Source organism: Coloeus monedula (genome assembly GCF_965178545.1).
Source record: "Coloeus monedula genome assembly, chromosome: 27".
Classification (NCBI taxonomy): Eukaryota; Metazoa; Chordata; class Aves; order Passeriformes; family Corvidae; genus Coloeus; species Coloeus monedula.
This window is the reverse complement of record NC_138807.1, coordinates 923,511-947,051: the sequence shown is the minus strand read 5'-3', so window position 1 is coordinate 947,051 and position 23,541 is coordinate 923,511. Positions and strand designations below refer to the sequence as shown.

General features: G+C 46.0%; 1 protein-coding gene across 1 annotated transcript; it reads right to left on the bottom strand.

Moving 5' to 3' along the window:
* Positions 1-1,240: 1,240 nt before the first annotated feature.
* Positions 1,241-3,388, bottom strand: GP1BA (glycoprotein Ib platelet subunit alpha; the record flags this gene model as incomplete). The annotated part of the gene is made up of 1 exon (XM_082297674.1): positions 1,241-3,388. The coding sequence occupies one exon, from the start codon at positions 3,386-3,388 to the stop codon at positions 1,241-1,243; it is 2,148 nt and encodes a 715-aa protein (XP_082153800.1).
* Between the last annotated feature and the right edge of the window lie 20,153 nt (positions 3,389-23,541).

Below are 23,541 nucleotides of genomic sequence, written 5' to 3'. Positions count from 1 at the left end.
AAAACCATGGGGAAAGGGGAAAACAACCAACGAGTTCCAAGCCAGGGGGAGGATGCAATTGAACAAGAACCACTGTGGTAAACCGAGAGGCGGGAGTTATAACAGAACCAATGAACGACCGAATAACCGAGAATTTTCCCGAAGCGGGGGAGGTGGCTTGGACCCGGGCACCGCCCAGGGGGTGCGGCTTAGGCTTCTGAGCCGCCCCTCGACCCACCCTCTGAGTCTGCCTCTTGGGGAACTCGATCCAGGGGAGGGGCTGGGATTGGTTGGCATCACACAGCCCCAGCCCCGCAGTGGGGTGGGTCGTGGCATCAAAGGAGTATCCAGAAGAGGCTGCAGAGATGGGGAAGGGTCTAAAGCGGAAGGGTTTGAGTAGCAGTTGACGGCACTTTACTTATTTAGCCTAGAGTACATTGAGGGAGACAATTCAGCCTAGAGTACTCATCAGGGAGACCTCCCCTGAAGGGAGGCAGAGGGGCAGCTCTGATCTCTGCTCTCTGGGACCAGAGACAGGACCCCAGGGATGGCTCTGTGTTATGGGGGCATCCCAACGGATGAATATTAGGAAAAAGTCAGGAAATGAACAGTCTCCTCAGGGAATGGCACAGCTCCAAGGCTGCCAGAGCTCCATGAGCATTTAGATGTTCTCTCAGGCACAGAGTGGGATTGCTGGGGTGTCTGTGCAGGGCCAGGAGTTGGACTTGATCCTCAAGGGTCCCTGCCAACTCAGGATATTCTAGGATTCTGGGATTCCATGGACTTTTCTCCTCTGTCTTCACTACTCCATATACTGAAGACAAATTTCTCATTCACTGTGCCCTGCCAGGACTGTGGCAGGTCCAATGAAATTAAACCAGCACCCCTTTGAAATTCAGGCATAGAATATTTATTATGTGATTAAGAACCTGGCACTGAGTGGAAAGTGTATTGCATCTTTGTGTGCATCATTTGAACAGAAGCAGTTGCGACAGAGCACAACGTAAGTTCTGCTTGCCCTCACTCACTCCAAAACCAGGCAGTGGCAGCCCCAGATTATCACTGACCAGTTTAGGACATTATCTTCCTCTGCCAAATACTCAAGTAATTATTTTAGCTCTGGAAACCTCAGATGATTGGAGAATACTAGAGCAAGGAGCTGGATGGCTTCCCCTAGGCAAGTAGATCTTTCCATTGTAAAATAAGGCATGTGAAGCAGAGCCACGACTCTCGATCTCTTTCTCTGAGTGTACAGAAACATTTACATGGTGTTACCCGCATATTTCACTCTGACATCACCGATGGCTTCAACACCCCTGTCCAGGCTGTAAGCAGATGGGGTCCTCCGGAATCCAAGGTCTGTGACCATCAGCTTCCTGGAGGAAGGCTTGATTGATGTGTGCAGCGGACTGTGGTGAACCCACAACTCCTTTGTGGTGCAAAAGGAGTAACTTGCAGGAGGACTGTGTTGTATCCCCAGATCTTTAACTGTGCAGTAGGTAACCTCAGGACACAATTCCACTTCCTTGATTGTACAGAATGTGGGGCGCTGGAGGGGGATTTTGAAGCTGCTGAGATGGATCATAGGGCTTCCTGTTGACTCCCTCCATTCCAGCAGTGGATACTGCACCCCTTCGGTCTGCAGGGACTGGTGCCAAGAGGGTTGTCCCAGCAGACACATCCATGCCAGCCAACCTGCTAGAGCCAGCATGGTCAGGACCAGCAGAGCCAAGGAAGCCAGGTAGAGCACCCAGTGCAACAGGCAGCAGTGCCTCAGCACCCACTGCCCCCACTGTGGACCCTCCCCACCTGCCTGCAAACGCAGCACGGGTACAGCCCGTCCTGGGATGGAGCATGGGCAGAAAGGAGGAGGAGAAGATAGGGGGGAACATGCAGGATGGGTGAAGGGTGTGGTGTCCAGGGGAGGTGGTAGTGTTGGGACATGAGTGGAAAGCATGGTGTTGGCCGACATCAGAGGAGGAGATGGAGGTCTGGCAATGGAAGAGGCCTCTAGCATGGCAGTAGAAGGCACTGCTGTGGAAGTGGTGGGAAATGTGCCGGTGGACCCCATGAGACTGGCATAAGTTGTGCTGGTAGCAAGGGTGGTTTGGGGATGGGCACTGGTGCTAGCATGGCTGCTGCTCATAGTGGTTGGCAGTGAGGTGGCAGAGTCAAGGGTGGCAGATCTCTGCAGGGTGATGGTGGTAGTATCAGTGAGAATGGTGGCAGTGCTGGGGGTCTGTGTGGGTGTCATGGTGGGACTGGCTGGTACAGGAGTGGTGGTGCTGGCAGCTCTGATGCTTGTCAGCACCGCAAGCAAAGTGCTTGGGAAAAGGGTGGAGATACAAGGGGTGCTGAAGGAAGGTCTGGTGAGGGGAGGTGTTTTGGTAGTGAGGGTAGGGAGGTAAGGTGAGGTAACAGCATAGGGCATGGTAGTGTGCTCTTTGGAGATGAATGGATGTGGGGGGAAGGTGGTCATGGTAGCTTTCTCTGTTGTTTCTTCCCCGTAATTATATTCATCCCCTCCTTCCTCATCCTCATCCCCCACAATGCTGCAGTTGAGCTTGAAGTGAATGATGGGCTTCTGCCTATGCTCAGCAGGGCTGTGGCACAGTACCTTCTCGGGTGCGACCTCCACCTTTGTTTCCTCCAGGCCCCGCTCTGGCTGATAAACAACGTCAGCATTCTGCCTGATCCAGGTCTGGAGGTAGTGCAGGTCACAGTCGCAATGCCAGGGATTCTCAGTGAGGAAAACGTACATGAAGAGGCGCCCCTTTGGGAAGAAGTCAGTGGGCAGGGTCTGTAGCTGGTTCCCCGAGAGCCAGAGGGTCTCCAACATCTGCAGGTCCTGCAGCAATTCCTTGGGTAGCTCCTTCAGGAGGTTGTCTGAGAGGTCCAACTCCTTGAGTGCCCTCAGCCCTGCGAAGGCCTCCTGGGGAAGCTGCTGCATCTTGTTCCCTCGCAAGTCCAGGTCCTGCAGCTGTGGCACTGTGTGGAAAGCCCTCGGGGCCAGCGTCTCCAGGCTGTTGTGGGCCACAGCCAGGTGGGTAAGCGCAGGCAGGCCCTTCAGGACAGGAAGGACCCCCAGTGCATTGTGGGAGAGGATCAGCTCCTTCAGGGATGGCAACACGGCCCCAGTGTGCAGAGCCACCAGCCCATTTTTGGCCAGGTCGACGTCCTGAAGCCGGGTGAAGGGCAGGAAGGCGGCGGTGGAGAGGGACTCCAGGCAATTGTCGCTGAGCAGCAGGATGCCTGTGTCCACAGGCAGGTCTGGGGGCACTGCGCGGAGAGCTTGCCCTGTGCAGTTCACCTCCAGGAGGTCCTTGACCTTGTTCATCTCTGAGGGGCAGGGCTGGGCTGGGGGCAGCAGGGCCAGGAGAGTGACCAGGGTCAGGGCAGGAACCTGCATGGCCTGGAGGGGGGAGAACCGAGGGGTGTGGGTGCAAGCAGGCATGAACCTACACATTGCCTTTTTCCTGCGCAAGCACCATTTGCAGCAGAACTGGCATCCCCTGCCAGACCCTCTGGCACCCTCTGAGCTCTGCAGCTCCTTCCTGGGATGGGGGAAGAGAGGGATGAATCCCACACCTACTGCAAATCTTGGCCCTTTTTCTCACCTTGTTCTCTTCCATAGTGGGGAGAACCTGACTCATGGGCCCCTTCACAGCAACGCCTTCTCCCCTGGAGCAGCATTGCTGCCCTTGCCACTGTAAAAGCCATCCCTCTGCAGTGTTTGTGTCCCAGTGTACCCACACCCAGCTCAACCCAGACAAATTGTGTGCTGGAAGAATCTCCCTGAATATGCTCTTACCCAACACCAGCCGAGCCCTCTGCTAGATTTGGAGGGCAGGAGCATGAATCATGTGAAAGGAACTTCCCGTGCACAGATGTGACTTCCACGAACATCCAGGCCCCTGTGAACACTGTGACTCACCTGTGAAACTTCCAGCGTTTGCTCTCCTGCTGCTCTGCCTCCTCCTGCTCACAGCCCAGGCAGTGCTTTGGGACAATGCTAGCAGGGAGCTGCTCAGCCCTCTATCAGCACCCGCAGCTGTGGGAAGGGAGCTGTGGTTTCCTGAGCAGCCAAGCCTATCTCCTGTCCTTTCGCACGGCCCTTGCTTTGGCTGCACCGTCACATCACTATCTCTCTTTGCAAAATGTCGACGAGGATCAGCAAGCATTGCCCCAGAAGCAAATGGTTGAGGCCCACTGCAGCCTGCACTGGATCCTGCTTGTTCTGCTGCTCAAGCCAGTTTTCCCCTTAGGATTTGCAGGAGCGCTTGCAGAAAATAATTCCTTTGGCTTCTGGAGAGGAAATGGGCAGGAACATTGGCCACAGCTTCTGAGAAGGGGCTGAGGTGGTAGTAAAATGAATCTATGCCCATGATGCTGGCGAAGCCCTTGCATCTGGATGCAGTCCCATCTGGACCAGGATGCCTTGAGGCTCATGACATCTCTTGCTGTCTGTGATAGGAGTGGGATGGACTGAGGCTCTCCTCCCCCAGCAACTGTAGTTTAAGGCCCTCTTTTCCAGCTTGACAAGCCTGTGAGTGAAGATGCTCGTTGACTTTTCTGACAGATGGACTCCATCTGCCCCCAATAGACCAGGTTGTTCAAAGCAAGTCCATGGGTCTAAGTAGCCAAACCCCTGGCTGTGGCACCAGTCCTGTAACCATTTGTTGATTCCCCAGATTCTACTGGCTCTTTCAAACCCCTTCCCTTTTACCAGGAAGACTGATGAAAAAACTACTGGTGCTCCAAAGTCAGCAGCTACTGCTGCTCCCCAGGGCTCTGTAATCCTTCCTGATGCTGCTCAGACTGCTCTTGACTCTGCCACTGGCACCCACATGAAACAACAGCAGCAGGTAATGGTGGACGGACAAGGCATGGTAGTCTCTCAGTGACATCTCTGATATGAGTCCATGGTAAGCAGCATAATCCACAGAATGCAACAGGCCAGTAAATAGTGCCTCCATACCTCTCAGAAGAGTTTCCTCCTACTATTACCCTCTTCTTAGTTGTGCAGATTGTTATATGGGGAGCAGTTTATGCTGCCTTACTGGTTGTTATATGGAGAGTAGATGGGGCTGCCTTGCTCACCTCCAGTGCCTCTTCTGCTGGGTCTTTCCTGCAGACCACTGAAAGGTTCTGCAAGGGCACCTCTGTCTTCTGGAAAGGTTCTGCAAGACCACCTCTGGCTTTGGGGGAAGTCCTTGCTGTTCCAAGTTTCCATTCTTCCACATTGGCCCTCCTCCCTTCTGTGTGTGTTCTCTTGGTCCTCTTCCCTTCTATGTGTGTCACTGGGGGAGTCTCTTGCTGTTTGGCTTTGGGCTGTGGGTCTACTGCAAACTGTGCTTGGAACAAGCAGACTTTCTCCTTCCTGGGAAAGAACTCCTTCTCAGACTCCCTGATACTATACAGCCGTCTCACTGCCTCTCGCCTTTCTCAGCTGCTTGTCGCAGGTGGTCCTCCACCTGGGCACACCTTTTGCAGGTAGGTCTGCTGCCTGTCCCTGCCCTAGAGAAAGATTCAGTCACTTCCTGCAGTGAGAGATCTGCACTGCAGCCTCTCGATTTGGCAGCTCTATCTGGATGGAGGCATTGGCAGTAGCCAGGGCAGATGGCGCAGACGTCCACGTTGGAGTTGCAGGCTTTGCTCTCAAAGGAGTGCCCACCGTTCTGCCTTGGGAGTCAGGTAGGAGGAATGTCTTCAACCTGTGCGGATGGTCACACAACATGCCTGGTTGCTGGAAGACAGAGCTTAGATGCAAGTTATGAATGGTATGTGCAATGATAACTGCATTGGGGTACTCATCTGCAGAGGCATTTCCCTCTGCCATGGAATCTTAATCTATAATGGTACCTGCAGAAGAAATGGAGTCTGAAATGATACCTACATTTACAACAGTAATTGCAATGGCATCTGTGTTTGCCTACAAGACATGAGTTACTTAATCTTGGAATATAAATTGTTCTTAATAATATTCTTGCCCTCTTTTAATTTTATTTTTCTTTTTTTCATTCTCCCTTGTCCAAACAAAGAAAACATGGACAGGGTCTTCGTGGATTGAGACAGGAGGTGTCATTTTAACTTGAACTGCTGATTCCCCAGGCTTTTTTGCTTCTTTTTACTTTTAATTTCTACAGTCAGATGCACCTGTGTGCTCTGGCTGCTCCCTTTCCTAGACCCAATTGCTGGAAATTATATAACTTTTCTAATTTTAAAATTAATGGTTTTAATTAACTTCTAATTATTAAAAAAATTAATCATAACCAGTATGTAATTTATAAGTAGTGTGTTAGTCTTAAATCACTTTTAGCCAGCGCTCAGCAAAGTTGTCATATGCTCCTTTTATGGGAACACAGCTTGGGAAAATAACTGAAATTTTACGTTTTGCTGAACTAACTCTGATACGCTTCAATGAAAAAAGCCTGGGAGAGAGAGATGTATTGTTGAAGCTGGACATCTAGGAAGCTGTCTTGGGGTGACAAAAAAATCCACAACAAATGCAGAATGTACGGACGACAAGGACCTTTTGCAGAAACCAGAAGATAAAGAGGAGACTAACAAAGACTCATATGTGTTGGAAAGTCCCTACTGGAGGAAAAAGATACTAAAAAGACTAAAAATATGGACTAATTAGCATAAGAAGCAAGAAATCAACAGCCAATAGAAGATAGAATACTAATTAATGAGTTATGTAATTTAGAACCAATGAACATTAATTTCTTTGTTTGCTAACAAGGTATAAATAAGTGAAAAAGTTTTGTATCTATGTCTGTATGAAGGCTGGAATTTTGTTGGCCATACACACACCTCCAGACCAAGGATAAAGCAATGCCTTACTTGTTAACACTGAAAAGACTAAACACTAAAAAAACATGTTAGAGGGGTTTATTTATCCTGACCATGCTGGGGGATTTAGTAACACAAGGATAGCAGAGCGTGCTGACAAGTCACATTGGCTTGCGCCTGTTTTTTCTGTTTTATATATTGCCTGGCTCACATGTGTTTGCCCACTGCTGTAGCAGTGGTGTCACTGCCAAAAGCAAGTGCAGAGTGTGTTCTCCGATGGGGTCTAGAGATACAAACACTGGCTCCACTGCAGTTTGTTGGTGGCTCCTTATCCTCTTTTGCAAGAGAGTAGAGGAAGGCTGTAGCCAGGTCCATGTTGAAGCTGCTTGAGTGTCAGAGGCAATGAATGGATTTCTTTTGGGCCTGTTCAACAAATGCAGTATGCGCTGTGTATTCTAGTGATCATTTCAGCTGCAGCTGCTGCTAGGCCAGCCGCAGGCTGGAAGGGCATTGCTGGGTCTCCTCTCCACTGTGGTCTATGGTGTCTCCTCCTGCCATCTACCAGGAAAAAGAGCCTGTCTGAAGTCCCACACAGTCCTGGTGGGCTGTGTCAAGCCCTGGAGCCTTCTGCCCAGGCTGAGCTGCTGAGATGCCCTTAGCATCTCCCTGGGCAGTGAATGCTTGTGCACCCTTCCCCTGCAGCAGCGTCCCCTCCTGGTTGATGTCTCTCCTGTACTACAGAGGAGGGGAATGTGGGTGTGGAGGGAGGCAAACACCATCCATACATGGTGTGGTATTGTGTATATTTGGCCTGAGCAGTGCTGAGTCCTGGTGTGTTGTATGTGTACATCTGTAAAAATGTTGCTGGCTCCACAGAATTGTGCAATGCTATCGACACATGCGACAGGATCTGCAATGCTGTCTGCATATGGAATGCTATACGTAGCACTTCTTGTGTCCAAAGCTCCAGTGCAGATAACATTGCAGATGTAGGTAGTATTGAAGGTTAAGTTATCATAGCAGACTCTATTGCAGAGGAGGATACCCACTGCAGAGGTATCATTGCAGATAAAGATACCATTACAGACCCCACTGAAAATGCAGATGCTATGTCAGATACCATGTCAGATGCCAGTGTAGATGCAGAGCTGGCAGGGAAGACACCGGCCTGACTGAATAGAGAAATTTGGCTGGAACTCAGGGAGAAAAAGAGAGTTTATCACCTCTGAAAGAAAGGGCAGAGAACTCAGTAGGGCTACGAGGATGTTGTGAAGTTATGCAAAAAAGAAAGTTAGAAAGGTGAAAGCCCAGCTAGAAATTAATCTGGCCACTGCTGCAAGAGATAATAAAAAGTGTCTACAGATACATCCCCCTAATTAGTTGAGGCCCTTCAAGTGATCTTTCAAATGATCCTGACCTTCAAATGTCAGCAATCTGGGCACACAGATGGGTCAGCACATTTGTTTTAGCACTCTTGTAAAGCCCTTGGCATGTTTTGTCCCTAAATGATTTTTCTCTTTCCTTCACATTCCTTCCCTAAAAGAGGAAGATAAACCCAATGAGTAAAATCAGGGCATCTTGAGGTAGAGGGATTGTCCAGAAAGGGCATTTGCCTCCAGCAGCATGCAGGGAAACAGGAACCCCAACAGAGTGATAACCAGACCCCATGGTAACCTCTTGCTCCTTTTATCCTGGCAGATGACACTGGCCAAGCCCCAGGCACCGGCAGGTATTTGCTGTGCACAGCTCCTCCAATGCTGAAACATGTTTAAAAAAACAATATACCCCCAGAGATTTTGTCTGCTCACCTTGAGCTGCAGGTAAGGATGATCTGATTTCCCCATTTCATTTCTATGTCTCAACAAAAAGTGTTGCAAGATTCAGACTAGGGGAGAGCCCTGAAATCAAAGGGAGTTTTCAACTGCACATTTTTGCACGATTGCCTTAAACAAAACAGAGTTTGAATCTTGTTATTCCTTTCTGCCTGGAATAGTCCCATTCCTCATCTGAAAGATACTGTAAGTCTGGCTGAGGACAGCCCAATTTTGAGCTTTCCTTGGAACAGTACCCCAAAAACTCAGCAGCCCAGTATCAGATGTGTACTGAGGGAGCACAAAAGAAGGATGAGAGTGCACCCACATGCAGAAAGGATAATGCATACTTGTCCAGCACCTTCATGGAGACCACTGCCATGGCCTCCACAGAAGGGCACTGTCCATTCCAGTTTCCACCCACCACTGAGCTCTCTTGTGTTTGCACTATACTTTTAAAAGACATTTTAAGTTTTGTGTCTAATGGGAACCCCCTGGATAATTCTGGGTGCTGTCAGGAAACACCCCAGAACTTATTCCAGGTTGTCAGCACATCTGCAGTCAAGAGATGGAGCACCAGCCAGATCCACTGCCTCTGGGAATTCACAAAGTTGGTGTTCTACTGGTTTTGCAGCCTAATAGAATCAAAAGCAACTTAAGCCTGTCAGGAAAATTAATCCACAAACACCAGAGCTTTATGTCCAAAAAGGAGGCAGAGGGGTCCTGTAACTTTATTCGAATAAAGGGAAAAAAATTTCTCATGGGGTCTCTCAAATTGTTAGAGGATGCAGCCTCCTTTTTATCCTGATTTCCCAACCGCATTTCCCCCTCTCTTTCCGCATTGGATGAGGTACTTGAGAGGTACAGACTCCCCAAATCGCCTAATACAGACCCTCTTCTAATTTATACTCCTCCCCCCCCCCCCCCTTATTTTCCTTGTGTCTCTGTTCTTTTTCTCTAAATCCAGGGATTTAGCATGGTCTTGAGTGAGTAACAGTCTGTGTCAATTAATGGAATTCCTATGGAATTTATGGTTTCTCCCATTGCTTCTTTCACCTATCAATATCTGGCTTTATGTACCATCAGGCCCACAGTTTGTAAAGACACCTCCATCTCATTCCTTTCAAGCCAAGGTGGTGACTCTCCTTTACTGACTTTTGAGAAAAAAGCTCATGTCTTTACAAACAATTTGGTGCTAACGTCTTTGAAGGGGGTCTTAATGTCTTTACTGCCTTCAAGCAGCAGGTTTGTTACAGAGCCCAGGGAGCTCGGCTCCTGAAACAGACAAGTGGGTCTGCACAGGCCTGAACTTCTGAGCTTTGCGATAAAATGCCAGCTTCAAGGGGGACTGTGGTGGGCGGTTTGGGAAGGCTGCACCTTCCTGGTACCTCAGCCAACGGGGAAAGGAAGAGGGCAACCTGCGGCCGGGAGTGCAGGATAAAAGGAGGCTGCGCCCTCCGAGACCTGGAGAGAGAAAACCCCGCGGGCGTGTGCCCCAGGGCACTCTCTCCCTTTATTCCAATAAAGTTGCAGGACTCCTGTCTCCTTTTTGGACATAAACCTCTGGCGTTTGTGGATTTTCCTGACACTTTTGACAGCATTTTCCTCTTGGGATTCAAACCATTTAAAAAAAAAAAAAGTGAAATGTACAAAATGTGAAATGTGAAAAGTACATTTTATAATGTTGGCTTTTGCAGATGTGTTGTGCATTGTAATGTTGGCTCTGTGAGAGTGGTTTTGTTGTTATGTGCATTTTATTGTTGGTTCTGTGGGAGTGGTTTTGTTGTTATGAGGGAAGGGGACTGAGTGTTGACTTTCACTGGGGCTTAGATCTATTTTTAACACAAACTTTGTATTGAGATAGGGGGGATTACTGTAATTGGATAACCTAACCAGTGAGGGAATCGAAACCTATTGAATGTATCGAAATGTAACAACTGCCCTCAACGAAGACAACTGCACATGCTCTAAAAAGGCGGGACAGGGGAGGACTTATGTTAACTAGTTCAAAAAGGATTTTAATATGAAAAATGGTTTATAAATATGTAATTAGCTGATGCAATACCCAGGGGTATATGAGGGGGGTTTGCCACTGCTGACTGTGTGCCTCTGGCTGTAGCTATGCATCCAGCGCTGTTACCTTTGGCCTTGTTGACTTTGTCCCTTATTAAATCTTTCAAATTTTGATAAAGAGTGAGTTCTATTTTTCATGAAGATAAATATTTTGCTGCTTATATTTGTTTATCAAACCTGAAGATTTATTGAAAAGTGGTGCTGAATCGCCCCAAAGCAGGCCAGGAGACACTTCAGAGACAGAGTCAGAGAAGCGGGTATTTGCTTTATGCGGCGCTGGGTGTGTGGGGGATCGCTCCTCCTAACGCACACACACGGCACTTCCTACAACACAATATTATGTGTAAAATTCATGAACAGTCATCACATTCCTTGGGATAGGAGTGGTTATACAAATTCGTTCTCGGAAGTCATTAATATCATTAGCATACGTGCCATGCATGCGCTGTGTACGCTGATGGGCGCACTGAGGAAGGCTCCTCTTCTTCCTCGGGGGTCTTTCTGATGAAAATCAGTAGTCTTCGTCACAATGCACTTTTTACCTTTCTTTCTGGAGTATGCGCAGTTCTTCGCTGGATGATTCAGTGATCTCTGTGCTGGTTTTCAAAAGATCCTGTTCCTCTTATCTTGACAAGATTCAGGCGAATCCTGCTGCTTAGGTTTTGTGATTAACATTTGCTGTCTCTTAATAGTTTATTCGTGCTTACATGAGTTAACTGTGGATCATCCCTCTTCTCCATCCCCCCTTTTCCTTGATCGTTTGTAATTCTTTACAAACCTTTCATGTCTTGAAAGTAAGTACCCTTCTCTATCTTGTTTCTGGTTTTTTGCCATTGAGCATAAGCATTGCGATTCCAAGTACATAAAACCGTACAACAATAACTACTAATGCAAACAGTAAATAACAATGCAATTATACAAATAACTATTATGAACAATTGTTTAAGCCAGGATAAGTTGGGCAACCATGCTGTAAGTTTGTCCTATACATCTTTAAACCCCCAAGAAGTGTCGTCTAAGGTGATCTGATGCAATGTTTGTGTTTTGTCCAGAATTGTCTGCAAATCTCTTCCTATGCATTTATTTAAATCAACATAACTGCAACAGCTTGTATTTTTAACTGTACATACTCCTCTCTCTTTGGCATACAGCAAATCTAATGCAAGTCTATTCTATACAGCCAATTGTGAGATGCTCTTAATCTCAATTTGCTGTGCTCTTATGGCATCTGCACTGGCATTCATTATGGTTTCTACGGTAGTGGGAAGATGCGCTATTGATTTCTCTAGCTCACTTGCTCCAAGGCTGGGTACAAACCATCTGGCAAAGCTCTGAAATCTAGTGGGCCTATCTTTCAAGTGTGGGAGACAGAGGAGTAGAAACTCCTGCAATTAAAGGAGGCTTTGATTTACAACCCTGGGAGAGACTAGGTCTGGCTTAATTGACAGAGATTTGTGGACTTTAAGCAAAAGGATTACAAACTTGTGCTCCTGTCATTATAAGTAAAATTGTACACTGGGTGTTTTGGTGAAGGGTTTTAAAATATAATAGTGTGGTTTTATATAGTTTAAGTTAAGAATGTAGATGGTATAAGAGAGACATCTGTGTGTACGTGACATGAGAAGTTATTGGTCAAGACATAGCTGCATTGCAGTGAGAAGTGCCACAGGTGATAGGTCATTAATCTAAAACAAAGTGTCGTTTTAACTATCTATTGGATTAGAAAATTATAAATTATGATGTAACCTTAAATCTTGTGACTAGTCGCCATTACTCGGAGGTGTTGTAAAATCTCACGCCTCGACTGATGCGTTTGTTATTTTGAACAATAAATTTGTGTAATTGCATAGTCCCATCCCTTAAAGTTATTTTCCTCCGACACGTGAAAGCGCGAGAAACGGACAATCAAGGGGTTCAATGTCTTCTTGGTCCTGCATATAAAAGTTTGGAGCAAGCCTTGTAGTTGAGAGACAACTTTAATGTGGGGAAATACTGGTCCTATGACACAGCGGCCTTGCCATCCCAAGGGTAAAACTTTATAGGTGCTGTGTCCACATATCCAGTACCAATCCCGCCCTGTGGGCACTGGCCAACCCTTGGGCTTTGGTCCTTGTCTTGTTTGATTCTTATTCTACATGTTAGTCCCCCCATAGGTCTAAAAATCTGAGCAGTTGGGGTAGCTGCCTATAAATGTTAAGTTCCCGCATTTGGAGTCTGTCTTATTTCCTCCGGAGTTTTTGGTTATAGATTCCTCCCAGCACTGCAGCACGCAAGGTACCAGTGAGGAGTCATTTACTGGCTCCTCAGTCTCTAATTTCCACTGAAGTTGATCTAGGGATATGTTGACATAATGTGAAAGCCTGTTAGTACTAAGTGCAGCATAGATTTCTGTTGTATTAGGGAATGCTGCCCCAACCAAAGGAAAGCCTCTAGCAGAATTCTCAGGCAGCTGAGAACATATCCAGCAATCAGATTAAAGTTCTCAACAACACCTTTGAGCAATTGAAGGTATGTATTCTGGTCCCATGCACCTACCCCAGTTACCAACATCACCAGTATGGTCCAAATCATGTTGTGTTGATTTTTCGTAGTTGAAGGCGCAGAGGTCCTGTTCTTCTTGCTTCCCACTCTGGTTTTGGTGCAGGTTTGGTCCTGATAGATAGATCCAGGTCGGTTTTCCTTGTACTTTAATTGCTGTATGAGTGGTCAGCAGTGTCTGATAAGGTCCATCCCATTTTTCCTGAAGTGGATCCCCTGAAAGAGACTTAACAGAAACCCAATCCCCTGGTTTCACATTATGAAAGGCTTTATCAGGTGGTGGCGGTTGACAATTAACAACTGTAGTCCGTATTGATTGTAATTTTTGACCTAAATGCTTTACATAATCTATTAGGTAGCTTTGCCCTACCAGAGCCACACTGTCATTGTGAATCACGTTTGTTCCATAGGGCCTTCCATACAGAATTTCAAAGGGACTTAGTTTTTCCTTAAGCTGTGGTTTTAGCCTAATTCTTAGCAAAGCCGTGGGCAGAGCCTGATACCAATAGAAATTAGTTTCCTGCCAAATTTTGGCTAATTGTTGTTTTATTAAGTGATTCATCTTTTCTACTTGTCCACTTGCCTGAAGCCTGTATGCTGTACGTAACTGCCAATGTATACCCAGTAGATGACTCACTCATTGCACTACCTGGGCTACAAAGTGTGATCTCCTATCAGAATTTGTTTCTCTGGGTACCCCAAATCGTGGAATAATTTCTTGTACTAAAGCTTTAACAATTTCTCTAGCCTTGTTTTTTCTACAAGGGAAAGCTTCTGGCCAACCTGAAAAAGTATTTGTGACAACTAAAAGATACCTGTATCCCCGTTTTCTAGGTAATTCAGAAAAGTCAGTTTGCCACACATCCCCTAGTAAGGCTCTTTTAGGGATAGTCCCTGTGTTTAACCTAACAGTGGTATTAGGGTTGTTTTTAAGACAGATTTCACAAGTGGAAGTTATGTCCTCAATTGTCTCTTTTAATTTTGGTGCTATCACTTTGTCCTTTAAGTGGTTATGCAGAGCATCAACTCCCCAGTGTGTCTTAGAATGTTTGCTCTGGATAAATAATTTTAACAGTTTTCTGGGTATGACTATGAGACCCTTTATTCTAGCCCACCCATCTGTTCTTACTTGTCCCTTTTCTTCTTGTATCCAATTTAAATCATCAGTGTTGTACGGTGGGGGTTTTTCACCCATAAGGATGCTAGAAGGGATTAGAGCTAGGGGTTGGAGCTGAACCCCACTGGCCACTGCCTTTGCTGTTTTGTCTGCCACAGCATCTCCCAGTTCAGGGATGGTGTTACCTTGGGAGTGTCTTTTACAGTGCATTATAGCCACTTTTGAAGGTTTTGACACTGCTTCCAGCAAGTGTAAAATTTCAGTAGCATGCTTGATTTCTTTCTTCTGTGAGGTCAATAAACTTCTTTCTTTCCAAATAGCCCTGGGAGTGTGTACCACCCCAAAAGCATACCTTGAATCAGTCCAAATGTTGATAAGTTTTCCTTCAGCTAATACCAAGGCTCGAGTCAGAGCTATTACCTCAGCTTTTTGAGCTGATGTCCCCACAGGTAACAGATTTGCTTCAAGGACAGCGTCTGTGCTTGTAATTGCATAGCCAGCAAACTGCTTACCATTCTTGACATAGGTGCTTTCATCAGTGAACCAGTTGTCTGCATTTTCTAGTGGAGAGTCCTTCAAGTCTGGGTGGCTAGAGTAAACCGCCTCCATGATTTCAATGCAGTCATGCTGTACAGGCTCCTCAGCGGCCTTGCCCTGGAAGTAAGCTGCTGGATTGAAGACGTTAGTTACTTGGATGGTCACGTCCTCCGATTCTGTTAGGACAGCTTGGTGTTTGAGAAAGCGAGATGGGGTTAACCAGTGATTTCCTTTCTGCGTGAGCCCTGCTGACACTGTATGTGAGACAAAAATGGTTATCTGCTGGCCCATTGTGAACTTGAGGGCTTCCTCTATGTTCAGGGTCCCAGCTGCCACTGCACACAGGCAGGTGGGCTATCTTTGGCTGACCACGTCCAGCTGCTTGGAGAAATAAGCCACCGGCCTTCTGTATGGTCCCAGCTTCTGTGCTGAAAGTCCCAGCGCCAGTCCTTGCCTTTCATGTGAAAACAACAGAAAAGGTTTAGTGACATCCAGTATGCCCAATGCCGGAGCTTGCATTAACTCACGTTTCAGAATTACAAATGCATTATTAGTCTCTGGTGTCCAGCATAGGTGAGTTTCCCCAGTCTCTTTTAGGAGTTGGTATAAAGGTTTCACAATTAGTCCATAGCTGTAGATCCACAACCTACACCATCCTGTCATTCCCAGAAAAGTTCTCAGTTCTTTGATTGTAGTTGGCTGGAGCATTTGACAAATTGTCTCTTTCTTGTTATTTTCCAAGGCTCTCTCTCCTCCTGCCAGTTCATATTTCACTTTTTGGAGGACTAGCTGAGCCTTTTCAGGGGAGAGCCTATATCCGCTTAGTCCCAGAACATTTAAAAGACTTACAGCCCATTCCTTGCAATCTTCACGGGTTCTTGTTATTAGTAGGTCATCAATGTACTGCAGAAGTGTACCTTCCCAGAGTGGCGGTGTCCAGGCTTCCAGTTCTTTAGCTAATGATCTCCAATTCTTGTGGGGCTATTTTTGGAATCCTTGTGGCAATATGGTCCATGTAAGTTGGCTTTTTTCCCTGTTCTGGGGTTTTCTCATTCAAATGCAAAATTTTCCCGACTGCTTTCAGCTAATGGCAGACAAAAGAAGGCATCCTTTAAATCTAGAACTGAAAACTACACCCCAGTCACTTTGTAATTTTGTAAGTGTAAGGATTGGCCACTATGGGATGCAGTGTTTTTGTTATTGCATTTATTGCCCTCAGGTCCTGAACCAATCTATAACTTCCATTTGGCTTTTTGTACAGGTAGAATTGGGGTACTCCCTATTGGGGTAGGGAGACTTACACTCTCTTAACAACTCTTGATCAATAGATTTAGCAATTGTTGGTTCTATTCTCACTCATGATTCTTGTCTTAGCGGATATTGTTTAACTGACACTGGTCGTGCGCCTTCTAGTAGTTCAATATTCACCAGGGAAGCCCATTTTGATCTCCCTGGAATTTCAACATCCCATACTAGTGGGATCACTTGATCTGTTATTTCACTATCCATGGGTATTTCTCCTCTTTTAGGCAAATTTGCTAAACTTAAGGCCATAATTAATTTTTCCTCGGGAACCTGTAGTCTCATTCCTTGTTCTGTAAATTCTATTTTTGCTTCTAACCAAGTTAAGAGATCCCTGCCTAGCAGTGGCTTTGGTGAATTTGGAAGATATAAAATTGATGCATTCTCATCATTTTACTTAGTGTAAATTTTAAGGGTCTTAAAAGTAGGGTTTTTCTGTTTTCCCCATGGCCCCAATAACTTGGACATAATCATTGCTTACAGGACTCAGAGTCTGATTCCGGACTGAGAATGTGGCTCCAGTATCTACCAAAAATTCCACCTCCCGTTCCCCTAGCCTAACTTTAACCAGCGAGTCTGCTAGGGAGGGACCTGCTGGTCCCCATCACTCACGGTACAGCTGTGCTACAGTCACTGGTCCGGCGGCACTGATGATTCTGATGTCGTCGGAATCGCGGCACGATTCATAGGACAATTCTGCTTCCAGTGCCCGAGCTGGCCACACAGTAAACATTGGTTAGGGGCTGGGCGTTGCTGTCTTTGCCCCCTAGGTGGAGGCCTCCTCCCCCCCCTGGGGAATCTCGGTCCCCTAACCTGGGTGACCACGACCGTAAGGGGCTGTGCTCTGTTGTTATAAACTTTCCATGCCGCTGCTAAAAGGTTCTCTACGTTCCGGTTATCTGGTTCCCTGATCATTTGCAATTTTCTGCGTATATTTGGCGCTGACTGACCCATCAATAAGGATATTAACTGTTGCTGCCTGATTTCAGAAGCTGGATCCAGTGTAGCGTGCCTCCTCATACTATCTCTTAGCCTTTCTACAAATGAGCCTGGGGACTCAGTAGTTTCCTGGTGAATAGTGAACAACAATGACCAATTAACCGTTTTAGGTATAGTGTTTAGCAGTCCCCAGTGTATTAATTTCCTGTATCCAACCAAAAACGGATGTGTTTGTGGATCGTTTGGGTCCCAATGTGGATCTGCTGTGGGGAAAATATTATCTACATTACCGTGTAATATCCCAGTAGCTATTTGTCCCTGCACATGTGTTCTTGCTGTGGATATTACAGCTGCTTTTTCTGTTTCAGTTAACTCTGATAGCATTAAGTCTATAACCTCCCAATCAACATCCTGATTTCTAACAACTAATTCAAACCTCTTTGCTACCTTTTCAGAGTCTTCTCTATACATTCTGGCTGCCTCCCTCCGGGTATCTAAATCCAGAGCTGTAAATGGTGCTTTAACTTTTGTTATTCCCCCGTCTGGCCCTACCACTTGTATGAGCAGTGCTGTGAGCTTCTTCTCTACAGGGGTCTTGCTCCTAGTTCTGGATGATATTCCTGAGCTAGCCTCACTTGTCCCTTTGTCTCCACTACCCTCCGGGGATGTTAGGGATGCTGGGGACGTTGTCCCTGATGTTAGGGTGTCACCACTGTATTTCATTAACTGAGTTTCTAAGGGATCCTGGTTTCCCTCCGTTTCGAGCTTTAAACATCTCTGCCCTATACTGCATGATGAGCAACACCTCTTCATGCGGCTTTTCCCTTTTGCCTCCTTTTCTAAAAGCAGGACCATTGAATCCTGGGGTGCCAAATTGGTACCACACAATTTCTGCCACTCCGGTTTATGTCTTAAAGTAAAAAAACAATCCGTGTAGGAAATTTCATCCCATCTATTCTCCCTCCTTGAAACTAACATTAATTGTAGTAAGATGTTGTAGTTTAAAGTCCCATTTTCTGGCCACTTTTCACCATCATTTAATTTGTATAGTGGCCACCATTTGTTACAGTATTTAATTAAGGGGCTCTTTTCATAGTCCCTCTGGGGATTCCTCCTAGTTCTTTCTAATGTGCCAACACACATCCCAGCGGACTCTTCTGGGTTATTTCCTTGCTTTCTGATGATCCTATTGCCTCCTTTGTCTGTTCCTCTCTTTTCTCTCCCTCTCTTCTCTCTTCCACTCAAGCCTTCCTGCACATCTTCTCCCACTTTTCTTTCCAAGCCTTCTAAGTCTACACACTAAAGCTACAATAAATCTCTCACTATTCTCTGTCACTCTCCCCTTACTTTAACGTTACTTACACCCTCATTTTGGACACCACCCACTTCTCCTAGTACGATACCACTTTCTCTCACAATTAATATATGTACACAAAGTCCAAGCTTCACCACTGTTTCCACAGAATTTCAGAAGGGAAGTTATTAGAAAAGGGGTTGGGTGTCTGGGTGTTCTCAATTTAATGTCTAAAATCTCTCCTCTCCAGTGATACAATCTGCCTCCCTCCAGATAACAAGGTTGAACTCCAAACCAATAGTTTATATGATTTATACTCATTCACTCGCTGCCAATCACTTCACTTTTCACTGGCTGCTCCTGTCGCCGGGTTAGAAGATCAGTAGTTACTGAAGATCAGTAGTTACTGAAGATCAGCAGTCTTCATCACAATGCACTTTTCATCTTTCTTTCTGGAGCATGTGCAGTCCTTTATAGAATGATTCAGCGGTTTCTGTGTTGGTCTCAAGTAAATTCTTGTTCTCTTATCTTGACAAGATTAAGGCAAATCCTGCTTCTTAGGTTTTGTGATCAACATTTGCTGTCTCCCAATAGTTAACTGTACTTATGTGAGTTAACTATTGATCAGTCTTATCAGTGTTAGTGTGTTGAGATGATAAAAGCTCAAAGTTACATATAAAATTTGGCTTTAGATTTGTAAAGTGATTCTTTGAAGTGCCATGTAATTACGTATTAATATCCATTTTTATGAACTAATGTTTTTTTCTGAATTTGTGTTGTTTTCAGAATACTCCAATGCTAATGCCCGGATCCTGAAGAATTCCGCAGTGATCCTGAGGAGCGTCCTGGCTGGTGCAGAGCAGAAGCTACATGAGTATCCATGAAGCACTGGATTGCTTTTGAGAGTTTTCAGGGTGTGAACTTTCTGCATGGATATTAGTTTAAACAAGCATTCAGACTCCATCTTGTTAATTTTTGTTGTCGTGGGGTAGATTTTACTGTATCTGTCCCAAAGTAAACTTACATTTTTAGGCAGTTCAAACTTCAAAAATGGTGACTTTTAAGATGATTCTGAAAGAAGTAAGATGAGTGTGTCTTTACTAAGAGTCTGTGTAAACCTGCTTGCAGGTAAAACCAGAGACTGATAGATAAGAAAGGAATGTTGCCAACTGACAAAGAATTGTTGCTCAACTAAGGCCGTGTTAAGTTCCTGAATTTAAAGAAGAAGAACAAAAGAAAGGGAGGCGGGGATGAGCTGGGATGTGTGTTTTGTCACATGTTAAGGGGTTGCGTAGTAAGCAATTCAAGATGTCCATGCCTCTCAAGTACCTCAGCCAATGGGGAGAGAGAGATGGTGATGCAGCCGGGGAAAATAGGATTAAAAGGAGGCTGCGTCCTCCAGTAATTTGAGACACCTCAGGGGAATACCCCATGGTCTCTCCCTTTATTCAAATAAAGTTACAGGACTTCTCTGTCTCCTTTTTGGAGATAAACCTCTGGTGCTGTGATTTTTTCCACAGAATTCTGTTGGGTTTGGTCTTGAGGTTGATTTTGCTGAGAGCCAAGTTGGAGATCCTGTTTCCTCCATGTCTTGGTTTAAGACAATTTAAGAGGTGGATGCTCTCAAATTGCTTCCTCCCCTTACAGCTTGAATCAATCCCTTTCCACCAATAAGGAGAAATGAATACGAGCAGATACATGTGAAAAAATAATAGTCTACTACCAAGCGAAACAGCAATGTGTAAAAATGAACAGTAATAGTCAATAGTTACAAAGTTGCTGAAATTTCAGGCACAAAGAGAAACTCAAAATGGCAGAGTGACCCCTTCCCCCAGATGGTGCCCCCACAGCCGACTGCATGTGGGGAAACAAAGGGAAAAAGGCGGCAGCCATCCCTCTTATCGCTCCAGCAGTGGCCCCCTCTGGCGGCTGGTACTCGGTCAAGGGCTAGAACTCGCGGAGGGATTTCTTCCTCTCCACAGAAGACAGCAAGTCAAGGCAAGGCAGCTGGGCTGGGGCAGGTCTGTGCCTGCTCCACTCAGCTCGATGCTGCAGCTACAGACAGGTGTTGCAAAATTTAATCTGAAACAGTTTTTGATTGGGAAACGCAGCTTCTCGAGTTGCTACTTTTGCGAGTAGTGCCAAGCAGCAAGAACCAAGAGGCAAACCGCGAGGCCAGTGAATCAGGGGGTGTCGGGTGGAGTCGCGGGAGACAAGCACTCAAGGCATGATGTTCAGCAAGTCTCGTTTATTTTTCAAAACTACACTTACTTATAGTACCTTTAATTAGCTCATACATATTGCAAAAGTTGAGCTCCTCATTGGTGGGAGCTATTCCGTGGGATCTGCAAACACGGTGGTCTTATCTTCCTCTTCCATATGGTTTCTGTCTTCTTACTTATCTGAATGCACATTCTGTTATCTATGCAACTTCTTGCTCAAGGACTCAGTGTCTGCATCTTTACTAAGCCTGCTGTGTTATCATGACCTTTGCTTTTTAGCCATTCTTCAGAAAGACTCTCAACACTTCCCCTGTTTTCTTTTTGCATGATCATAGTCATATTGACTGACTTCAAAATTAAATTTTTTACACATGACATTATACAGCTAAGCATAAGTAAACCAAGCAAAACAATTATTAGCAACAGCATTAAAGATTTAATCACACTTTTCATCCATCCTTCTAAGCCCATCCACTCTGTAAGTCCTTCTAATCCGAAAAATCTGGAGTCTTTATTTTTTGGGAGTGTTCAATCAAATTCTTAATTTTGGCGTGGATAGACTTAGAATGATCCTCAAGGTCCATACAGCACATTCCTTCAAAGTCTTCACAGCCATGGCCGTGGGCTAAGAGTAGAAAATCTATAGCTGCTCTATTCTGAAGCAGGGCGTGTTGGACTGAACTCAGATCTTCTGCAAGTTCAGACAACACTCGGCTGGTACCGTTTGCCTGTTTAACTACCCAACATGCCAGTTTTTCTAAGTGACGATGGGCTCGTGCTGCAGCTGCACCAGGAACAAAAAGGGAGGTAAAAAGCACTTCTGATTTGCTCCATAGCGTGAGGTCATCCTGACATTCAGGTGTTATAGTTTCTGTTAAAGACCTCTGCCATTGTGTTCGGTGTGTAGCATTAGGATGGTGCTGTGGAAGTGCAAGACTCAGTTGGCCAAAGGTACAGGGCCCATCTACAGGCCTGGATGGAATACCTGACCAGGCACGATTCCCACAAATTAGGAAAAACCCTCTGGGTAACTTTCGAGGGAAAAACGTTCCAGGGGCTGCAAGAGATCGATTTCTCACGGTAACGTTGCACCATTCTAAATCCCACTGTGAAAGCATTGCCAAAATCAAGGTGGGGTTGGATTCATTTAGTCGACAGCCATTAAGGCTGCCCTCTTGGCATAAATTACGTGAACTATTAATATAAATACAGGCTGTAGCGTTAAGGGAATCAACTAGTTCTATCTCTTGTGGCTCAGGGCCCACCGGGAGTTTATCATCCCAGCTATCATACTCTTGTAGGCCAGCGGTAATATTCATTGTGGATTTTAATGGTCTAATAATTTTGAACTGGTTCTGGGTCTCGATTACGAAGTTACGCCATGTATTATCTGTTAGTGGTACTCCAACTAAGCATGTCAAAAATGGGGTACTGGGTGTGGCTAAGGAGGCACAGAATGTTGTGGTGTTCAATTCACATGCCAAGGAGACCCAGATATTATCTCTAGGGTCAAACACCTTAGGAGGGTAGGAAAGGGGGTGACCCATTATTGAGCCTGCAATTAGCAGCACGATGCTTAAACCGCTGGCAAACATGATCCCACTTTCTTGGGTCAACTTGCCACTGAATGGGGACCCGATATTTGGTTGGCATGAGGATTGCAAAACTACAGAGTAGCTATCGGCTAAGATCTTTTTTGCTAAATGCTGTACTGACCACGCTAATTCTCTTAGCTGCAGATCTTCAAGATTTTCAACTAATTGCAAACTGTCAATGATATTTTTGCCTGTGAGTTGTACTAATGCTCCTTGAGCCGTCTCACGGTGCCAGTGAAAACTGCAAGACTGACACCAAAACCCTTCTGATAGATGTTGCTGGTGGACCCACCACTGTAAATTACAGCCTCCGCAAAGCAATCTTACCCACGCCTTATGATTATTACAATTACATGCAAAGCAACTAGACTGGCAAAAGCGCAAAAAGTGTCTCTGCAAATGTGGGAGGAGATAACCCTCTATCTCCTGTTCAGAGTCCACAAGGAAGGTAATGCAAAACCGCTGCTCAACTTCCTGCAGGATCTGTGAGATCTTCCTCTGTACCCTTCTTTTCTTCTTCTGTTGTGGATTGCTCATCAGTGACAACAGGCTTAGTCCATTTGGCCGGAACCCATAGGGGACCTGTCGGAGTGGACACACATAAGTAACCTCTTCCCCAGTACAAGGTTTTTACAGGATCTTGCCAAGGTCCCGTCTTGGGGTCTTTGTAGCGCACCCAAGGCATGGGCGTCGGGGGTTGAGGATAGGTTCCAAGGTGATGGACTCTGCCTGATGCAGCAGGAGACAACGCTTCCGTGGGCGGGAGGTGAGATCAATAGTGAGTAAGGTCAGAGATCCAGTAGAGCCAGGACTTGGCTGACACCTAGGTGCATCACAAACAGGCGGAATGCTTGAAGCCAGATGTGGTAATGGTACTAGTTGTGCTAGCTTTTGTCCTGCTGGGATCTTAACGGGAGGATAATCGGTATGTGCTAAAATAAAAATTTCTTTAGCGGAGTCAGCATCAACAAGACCAGTCTCTACTAGGAGTCCCATTGTAATTGCAGATGAACGACTTACAATAAGTCCTCCCATAGCTTGGCCATTAATGTACACAGGTCCGATGACACCAGTGGGAATGCGATGGATTTCTGATGTTAGCAACTCGGTATCTACTGAGGCTGCCAGGTCCAGGCCGAGACTTCCGCTTGTCGCTGGGCGGGGACAGGTAGAGGTGCTGGAGCGGTTACTTGTGTCGTCGCGCGGCCGCTGTTCGCGCTGGGTCACTAAATTCTTGCGGCTGTACATTCCTGACGAATATGACTGGGTGTCCCACAGCGATAACACTTCATGCGGCCACCTGGAGCTGGGCGGGGACGTGCTGCTGCCGCTTGGAGAG